At 47.8% G+C, this 9,280-nt stretch overlaps 1 protein-coding gene and 1 long non-coding RNA gene across 3 annotated transcripts; one reads left to right on the top strand and one right to left on the bottom strand.

Moving 5' to 3' along the window:
• Positions 1-3,824: 3,824 nt before the first annotated feature.
• On the top strand, positions 3,825-8,486 carry LOC127320826 (putative respiratory burst oxidase homolog protein H). 2 transcript variants are annotated; one of them, XM_051349924.2, is made up of 15 exons: positions 3,826-4,292; positions 4,822-4,984; positions 5,059-5,107; positions 5,196-5,309; positions 5,393-5,815; positions 5,912-6,298; positions 6,396-6,491; positions 6,607-6,722; positions 6,801-6,903; positions 7,027-7,115; positions 7,202-7,352; positions 7,437-7,586; positions 7,682-7,810; positions 7,898-7,976; positions 8,066-8,486. In XM_051349924.2, exons 1-15 carry the CDS (start codon positions 3,947-3,949, stop codon positions 8,173-8,175), a joined length of 2,505 nt encoding a protein of 834 aa, XP_051205884.1. In that variant the 5' UTR covers positions 3,826-3,946; the 3' UTR covers positions 8,176-8,486. The 2 variants fall into 2 exon arrangements, with proteins under 2 accessions (XP_051205875.1, XP_051205884.1); XM_051349915.2 differs by having other exon boundaries at positions 3,825-4,292; positions 6,607-6,903.
• LOC127320863 (uncharacterized) lies at positions 6,547-8,947 on the bottom strand. The gene is made up of 4 exons (XR_007863593.2): positions 8,811-8,947; positions 7,706-7,839; positions 7,175-7,328; positions 6,547-6,826 (listed from the first exon to the last, which is right to left on the bottom strand). It is a non-coding gene; the product is annotated as an uncharacterized lncRNA (long non-coding RNA).
• Positions 8,948-9,280: the final 333 nt, after the last annotated feature.

Below are 9,280 nucleotides of genomic sequence, written 5' to 3'. Positions count from 1 at the left end.
GGAAGGAAATGTTGTTCCAACAAGTCAGACTTCCATGTCGCCGATGTATTGTCAATAAAAGAAGATACCAGATGAGGCGGATCTCTCTTCATAAAGGCTGTTGGGCGTAGCATGAAATCACGAGGCAACCAGTTATCATTCCATGCGTTGGTTGATTCACCAGTGCCTATTCTTTTGATCAAACCCTTGCTTCATCGTGTCCCTGCCCTCCACTAACGCGCGCCACACCTGGGACGGCGTCGAGCCAACGGTAGCATGCAGAAAGTCTGAGGACGGGAAATATACAGCCTTCAGAATCCGTGCGCTTAAAGACATTGGATTCTGTAGTATGCGCCATGCTTGACGCGCCAACATCGCCAGGTTGAATAGCTCCATATCCCGGAAGCCTAGCCCGCCAGAGAATTTCGGGGAACACATCGTCTCCCAGGACACCCAAGCTGTTTTGCGCCGGCCATCCTTGCTTCCCCACCAGAAACTTCGCAGCATAGCATTGATGGATTGGCAGAGACCCCGTGGTAATTTGAAACAGGACACAGAGAAAACAGGAATTGCCTGTGCCACTGCCTTGATGAGGACTTCCTTGCCCCCTGAAGCAATAAGTTGCTCTAAATATCCTTGAACCTTCTTCCAAACACGATCCTTGAGGTACTTAAAAACCCCAATTTTTGATTTACCAACATCCGAAGGCATACCCAAGTATTTCTCATTCAGCGTCTCATTGGGGACATTTAGAGAAGCCTTGATGAGTTGCCTCGTATCTTCAGGACAGCCTTTACTAAAAAAACACCGAGGACTTGTCCAGATTCACACGCTGTCCTGATGCATTGCAATAAGCATCCAACAGGTCAGAAACTTCCTTAGCTCCCTCTACACTGGCTTTGACAAACAGCAGGCTATCATCCGCAAAGAGGAGGTGGTTTACCGCAAGAGCTGTGGCTGCCACCTTGATTCCTTCTAGATGCGGAGAAAGACGACTTTGTTTAAGGAGGCCTGAGAGGCCCTCTGCTGCAATCAAAAAGAGATAGGGGGATATCGGATCGCCTTGGCGGAGACCTCTCGAAGGCTTGAAGGACTCCAGAGGTGCACCATTAAATAGAACTGAGAATGAGACTGAGGACACCAGGCTCATAATCAAGTTCACCCAACGAGGGTGAAAACCCATGCGAAGCATGATGGCTCACAGAATTTTCATTTCCATTGAGCCCGAGGGCGTTGTTAACTTAGCTATTAGAGTTTTCCCGCTGGTTTCTCTTGGGCTTCGTTCGGTTAGTCCCTATCCCGCTGGCTTCGCGGCCCAACCCCCGTGGATAGGCCGGGATAAAACTGGCCGAGGAGTAATCTTCATCAGCCCGTAAGGCTTCGTTCGGTTATTCCCCACCCAGGAGGGATGGGCCGGGTTTCGGGAGATAAACCATGTCGGGAACTAATCCCAGTCCGCTGAAACCACGGCACAAACCCTGTCAACCCCGGCCATTTGACGGGTGAAAAAACAATCGTGTCCCCAGGCGTGGAAAGAATCCAGGCATGGAAATCGGTCCCCGGGGAGATTTGGGTGATCACCCAATCACTCGTTGGAATAAATACACTAGAGGATTAAATCACCTGCAACCGACCGAGGCCTAAGGTGCGTTCGGTTAGCCCCGCCCGCGCCGAGTTCCTGGCCCAAACCCCGCCAAACTCGTCGATTACACGGGGGAGAAAACAATTGTCTGTCGACCCGTGGAATCTACCCTGAGCCGGTACGAGAAAAACGCAAGCCTTTCTCCCCCACCGGCGGCGCCCTCGGTGATAGAGAGCTCGACGGCGCCTTCGGGGACACAGAGGTCGGAGGCTGCGGAACCAACTTGAGGAGAGGTCTTCCCCTAGTCTCGGCGCCCTTGCTCAACACCGATGCCCATGGAGCTCGGAGCCTCGGACTGAAGCCCTGGCCGCTTGACCCGGCAACTTCAAATCTCCGGCATCTCTCCCTTTCGTCAGTGTTAATGCGTGCTGCTGCTTGATTTTCTGTTGTGCACTGCTGCTTGCTTTTCCTACCCTATGTGATTCCTGATTTTGCTTCTGGGGAGAGGGGATTAACCGAATGTACAACAAGAGCATGTATTAACAGGGAATACGGAGATAGGTGTTAGGGGGGATTAGGGCGATGATTGGGGTTCACCCAAATCCCTACAGGGTTCAGATCCGTAGTGTATCTAACCCTCTGCAACCGAATGAGGCCTTAGAGCATGTACATTGGGGGCGCTTAGGAGGAGCACCAGGGTCAAAATCCTGGCCGAATTGCAGTTACGGGCTTTTATTCCTAGCGTCCACCTTGCCTCGACGCTCTAGAATGCGCCGGGCGCTTCGGCTAGTTTATGCGTGTTGCAAGCCATGCAAAAGTAAAGCCGGATTGGTTGCAAGCGTCTACTGCTAACGATTGCATTGGAGGCAACGGCCCTTCAGCTATTTTCTTTATTCAATAATTTTTTTCTGCTGAAGCGCCTCTGCAAGCGCCTTGGATTGAAGATGCCCTTAGGGGACACTTGGAAAATAACCTTTTCCCGCCACTTTATGCTGCACCAACATTGTTTCCGGCCCATGTTTCCCATGTTTTCCGAATGTATACTGGAATGCACTTGTCAAACCATGGTTATAAATTCCCCCCCCCCCCCCCCCCCCTCCATTTTTACGACTCGTGCCTCTAGAACATAAGATAAGAGATAAGACGAGTATAAAAATATCACTCTACTATATGCCATCATGATTCGCAACGAAAGAAACTATTTCAGAACAAAATTTCATCGAAGTTTGAAACACAAGTTCAAAGTATGGTGAAACACAAAATTCGTAATGTTTAAATCTCAGTGAAAAAACTGTTTCACAATAAAATTTCACCATGGGTCATCAAGTTTTTCAAAGTTTCATTAGGTTTCAAAAGTCAATTTTCAAATATTATCAAAATATATTCAACATTGGCCTTCTTTTGAAGCTCTCTTCAATATGAACTCAGATATTCAAAAAAAAGAGGCCTTATCTTCAAATGTTAGGTTTATTAGGGCAAGTGATGTAATCATGTAAAGGGCCTTGTAATATTGTACCCACCACGTGTTTCAATATAGCTCCATTGGGGTCTTCCAGACCCCTCTACCGTTCAACAAAAAAAAAATGAAAGCACCAACTATATCATGCTTGCTTACTTCCAAGCATAGAGCTTGATCAACAAATGTCACCAAGCAATATTTGAAGAGGCCATCACCCATGTTATTTCTCAATTTAATCCTCACTTGGCTTATTGCGGAAAATACTCTTTCAACACTCACAGTAGGAACCGGTAAGATCGGCACCAACTTCAGAAGTAATCAAGTAAATACAACAAATCATAAAGCACATGTATTTTGTGTTAAGCTCTTGGATAATTTGATCAACAACATCAAGATAGATTTGTCTTGTAAAATGATCATCATTTGACATGTCCGTTGCACATACGGTTTTGGGGCGTCTTGGCAACAAATGGCATCCACCGACCACCCACCGGCACTCACGTACAGCGGTTCACTCACAGGATCACAGCTGGGCAGGGCTGGGCAGGGCAGACTCGCTTGGACGTCACGGCCACAGGATACCGGTGCGCCACGGTGAGGTCCGTGGCCACATGCCTCTCAAACGAAGCAAGAAGAAAGAAGAGAGACTCGGCGTTCGTCCACGCCGAGCGGCCAAGCTCGCTCGCCCGGCCGTGCCGCGCGCATGCAAACGCAACGGCTATAATTGGCACGTCCCCTCTCCGCAGTACGCGCCATATTTTCTCCTCAATTTCTCTTCTCCTCCCGTCTCATCCCTTCCAAATTTACGCCCGCCCACCGGCAGCCTCGCGTCGCGTTGTGCAAAATAAGCTACAGCCGGTGGTGGTGCGCCTAGCTAGGGTGCGCGGTACGCGCGTGGTGCCGATCGCCGCCGGAGCACGTAAGCGATGGAGTCGTCGTCGGCGGGGTACGTGGACGTGCCGCTCGGCAACGAGCCGGAGCATCAGCAGCATCAGCCGCCGCCGGCGACGGGGCCGGTGATGAGGAAGCAGCCGTCGCGGCTGGCGTCCGGGATGAAGCGGCTGGCGTCGAGGGTGACCTCGATCCGGGTGCCGGACTCCGTCATGGGCCTCAAGCGCTCGCACTCCAGCGCGCAGCCGGCGCTGCGTGGCCTCCGGTTCCTCGACAAGGCGTCGGCGGGGAAGGACGGGTGGAAGTCCGTCGAGAAGCGCTTCGACGACATGAGCGGCGAGGACGGACGCCTCCACCAGGAGAACTTCGCCAAATGCATCGGTACGTACGAATTACGATCGAACGACTGTCGCCTTGTTGCTTCCTGCTTCCGCGATCTTGATGCTCCGACACCGACAGTGATAGCCTTTTCTCGAGCGTTGATGGTGGGTTAGCTTGACGGTTCGGTAAAGCATCTTTGCATATCCGTGGAGTTTCGTTTGAAAAGAGCAGATTCCAATGGTGTTTCAATCGATCATTAAACGGTGTCAAATAATCACATCAACGTACAATTCGTGAGATCCAATATATTTTCTAATTTAACCAGCCACGTTGGTTGTTCAAGACTGTAATAGTTTATCTGAACAAAGGCGTTCGTGCATGTCGATTGTCTTGTCGACATGAATTATTCGGTTCCTTGTAACTCTCAGACGGTCTTTAGTTTGTTTTACACAACAAGAACAATAAACCAAAAACAAGAGCACTGCACATACTTACGGCTGCAGTCTATAAAACAGACATGAAAATACCAATGTATCGTGGAATGCAGAAACTGAACCTCTAAGCCCAGAACTGCTCTTGTTCCTTGCAGGCATGGCGGATTCCAAGGAATTTGCAGGCGAGGTCTTCGTGGCGATGGCCAGGAGAAGGAAGATCGATCCAGACCAAGGACTTTCGAAAGAACAGCTCAAGGAATTTTGGGAGGAGATGTCTGACAATAACTTCGATGCACGGCTACGGATATTTTTTGACATGTAAAGATCTACCTTCCTTCTTTTCACTGGCAAAGCTTACTTCTGGCATCTTGATGAGATTGTTTTGCAATCAGGTGTGACAAGAACGGTGATGGAAAGCTCACAGAAGATGAGGTTAAAGAGGTCAGTAGCGTACCATCTCTGAATCTGCCCGCCCTTCTCCACAGTCCACGGTGCTTCTATAAATTTCAGTCTTTACTTCCATATACAGATTATCGTGCTCAGCGCCTCAGCAAACAAGCTCTCTAAGCTGAAGAAACATGCCGCGACCTACGCCTCGCTGATCATGGAAGAGCTGGACCCTGATGGTCGCGGTTACATTGAGGTGACAGGAAATGAAAAACTTCTCTTCTTCCTGATGCAGCAAGCGCATACACAAATATATGCTCATGTTATGTCCCGATGCAGATTTGGCAGCTGGAGAAGCTACTCCGTGGGATGGTAATGGCTGAGGGAACACAAGATCAGATGGACCAGGCGTCAACAAGCCTTGCGAAGACAATGGTTCCTTCCAGTTACCGGAGCCCAATGCAGAGGCGTATGACCAAGACTGTTGACTTCATCCATGAGAACTGGAAGAGGATATGGGTCATTGCGTTGTGGGGAATCGTCAACATTGCCCTCTTCATTTTCAAGTTTGTGCAATACAGGAGGCGGGAGGTCTTCGACGTGATGGGCTATTGTGTCTGCATTGCAAAGGGTGCCGCTGAGACAACCAAGCTGAACATGGCCCTTATACTGCTCCCGGTGTGCCGAAACACACTGACAGCGCTCCGATCAACTGCCCTCAGCAATGTCATACCATTTGACGATAACATAAACTTCCACAAGGTACATATAAAGTGGGCTTCCGTGCCATTTCTAGGACTGCATCTTGTGACAATGGAACCATCATTTCCCCGCATCTAATGATCACGATATATCCAGGTTATTGCACTGGCAATTGCAATTGGAGCAGGTACTCATACACTTGCTCACCTGACCTGCGACTTCCCAAGGTTGGTCTCGTGTCCAAGTGACAAGTTCCAGGAGAAGCTGGGGCCCTTCTTCAACTATGTTCAGCCAACATGGGGATCACTGTTTGCAAGCACTCCAGGATGGACTGGCATCCTCCTGATCCTCATAATGTCATTCTCCTTCACACTGGCGACACACTCCTTCAGGAGGAGCGTCGTGAAGCTGCCGTCGCCGCTGCACCACCTTGCTGGCTTCAATGCCTTCTGGTATGCCCACCACCTGCTGGTGTTTGCATATATCCTCCTGGTGATGCATTCCTACTTCATATTCCTCACTAAGGAGTGGTACAAGAGAACGGTATTTTTCCTACATCTATTTGGCAAGAGTAGTTTTTTTCTGAATTTAATATTTATGCATAAAAACTCAAATTGCAATTTTGGATGTGTTTACACAGGGATGGATGTACTTGGCAGTTCCTGTTCTCTTCTATGCCTCCGAGAGAGCTACCAGAAGAATTCGCGAAAAGAATTATGGAGTGAGTGTCATCAAGGTAAGCTATAGATTATACATGAATACCACGCATAAGGTGTTTTCTTCAGTACACATTCTAGATTGCAAGTGCCACAGGAGAACTGCTCATTAATGATCCAAAATGTGTCCTGCAGGCAGCAATATACCCAGGAAATGTGCTCTCTCTTTACATGAAGAAGCCAGCAAGTTTCAAATACAAAAGTGGGATGTACCTCTTTGTAAAATGCCCAGATGTGTCGCCTTTTGAATGGTACTTTCTCATCATCTTCATTTTCCAGCTCATGAATTTTCAAAGGCTTTGGCTTCAGAATTTCTTCAATTTTTGCAGGCATCCCTTCTCCATCACTTCTGCACCTGGAGACGATTATTTGAGTGTACATATCCGAACATTAGGTGACTGGACAACAGAACTAAGGAATGTATTTGGGAAGGTCAGTAGAAAAAGAGAGACAGGGAGTGAGGGAGGGGAGAAAAATACAATCTGTTCAAGATTAACATGAGCTTACACTGTATTTATATTAGTTAATTGACGAAAGGTATAATAATTCATTCAGGCCTGTGAAGCAGAAGTTAGTTCCAAGAAGGCTACACTTTCAAGACTTGAAACCACAGTCATAGCAGAAGGTCGGGGAGAGGATACTAGGTGAATGTGCCTTCAGTTTTTTTGAAGGAATTGCTTGAGAATATGTTTATTGCACTAACCTTGGTGACTTGGCTTTGTTCATCTAGGTTTCCCAAGATCTTCATAGATGGCCCTTTCGGTGCACCTGCTCAAAATTACAAGAAATATGACATTCTTTTTCTTATTGGGCTTGGAATCGGTGCAACTCCGTTCATCAGCATACTGAAGGATCTCCTGCACAACCTTAAGTCCAGTCAAGTAAACTTCTCCAGCTGTTACTGGAAATTCTTTCTCATACATGAGTACAAATGTAGGATTAATAGAACGAGTTGGATTCAACAGGAGATGCAAAGCATGCAGGACGAGGAGTCAGGCGGCACCTTTAAGAGCAATGGGCCAAGCCGAGCTTACTTCTACTGGGTTACTAGGGAACAGGGCTCCTTTGAATGGTTCAAAGGTGTCATGAATGAAGTTGCTGAAAGTGATCGTGATGTACTACTCAACCCTAACTGCTTCAGTAAAGATGAACTTCACTTTTTCACTATCATTTCCATAACAAGAAAGTAACATAATCTCTCGCTATACAGAATGCAATCGAGATGCACAACTACCTGACCAGTGTGTATGAGGAAGGCGATGCAAGGTCAGCTCTGATTGCCATGGTTCAATCCCTCCAACACGCAAAAGACGGTGTGGACATCGTATCGGGCAGCAAGGTTTCCCCCTTCTCACTGCCCCTGTTAACCTGCAGATAGATTCAGACACGTCATGGTTTTAACCTTTTCTGATCACTATTTTCGCAGATCCGGACACATTTCGCAAGGCCAAACTGGAGAAAGGTGTACTCTGATTTGGCCAATACCCACAAGAATGCTCGTATAGGTGAGTCACATCTGATCAAAATTCAAGTGCAGGATCATGCTTTACACTTTAACAGCACAGAGATACTAAAGTGTTGCATAAATCCACAGGTGTTTTCTACTGCGGATCTCCAACGCTCACAAAAACACTCAAGGACCTTGCAATAGAATTCAGCCACACAACAACAACGCGGTTCCATTTCCACAAGGAGAACTTCTAAGGTCAGGCAAGAAAGAAATTTGGTAGCGTCCTAACATCGTGTAGCAGCTCTAGCTCTGCAAGTGTTGCCGGGAGCTGGGGCACATATTGGTGTACAAACTACATGGAGTTTAAAGTATGTGGCATTAGTTAGCGCTGCTTCCGTGCATAGATAGGAGGAGGAAATTCATGTATTTTTCTTGTTTCACCAGTCAGATTGCTTCTTAGAAAAATTTGGAACTTGAACAGGCAATTGGCTCGGTTCAAAATTGATTGGATCGAGTTTCAAGTTGGCTCAAAATTAAAGCGATTCATTTACTCATTTTGCTGAAACACGATTACCCTCCGGCTTGGCTCTTTAGCTCCATAAACTGAATCAAACTGCATAAATTCTGAACGATGCTCCACATCTTGGCTCGATATATCCACCCTACCAACAGGAACCAACCCATTTTCCACGGCTATACCTTCATATCCTGCACCTTGCATTACACATAGTACATACATATACACACGGAGGAGCAATCCCTAGCTGCCGTCGGGTAATTCTGGGCGCCGAGAGGCGCGAGCCCTATCGTGGAGAAACCGCAACGGAGCGGAGAGGGCGGGAGGGCGGGAGGGCAGGAGGGATCAAGGGAAGAGGGTTCGGCGGCTGACCTCTGTTGGTGCAGCGGCGGCGACGGGAAATGACCAGCACCAGACGTGAACGCCGGCAAGCGCTGCCCATGTGGGGATATGCCTTCAAGAAAACCCTTTTTTTCTTAGGAAACTGCTGGGCGTCCCGGGGATCTGATTTCCCAGCCCCGGGTTGCCGGCCATCGGATCAACCATCTTAAATGGCCAGATTTGAATGTAGCAAAAAAACACCTTCCGATAGCAAAAAAAACAACCCGCTTTTACTACATTGTAGCAAAAAAACGGTTCACCCATGAAATAAAAGAAAAAGTCTGAACTCGCCGGAATCTCGCCAGAGACCTCGTCGAAGACCCCGTAGCAAACATATTACGCAGATGTAGTAAAATCGCAAATAAATTGTAGAATTTTTTTAATTCATATATTGCAAATCTTCTAAGACATCAACGAAGACCTCGTAGTCGGCAACAACACCGTCCGAGGTTACAGCAACT

The sequence above is a fragment of the Lolium perenne genome, chromosome 1 (genome assembly GCF_019359855.2).
Source record: "Lolium perenne isolate Kyuss_39 chromosome 1, Kyuss_2.0, whole genome shotgun sequence".
NCBI classification, from domain to species: domain Eukaryota; kingdom Viridiplantae; phylum Streptophyta; class Magnoliopsida; order Poales; family Poaceae; genus Lolium; species Lolium perenne.
Note: the sequence above shows the minus strand (reverse complement) of the source record. Positions and strands in the feature narration are given on the sequence as shown.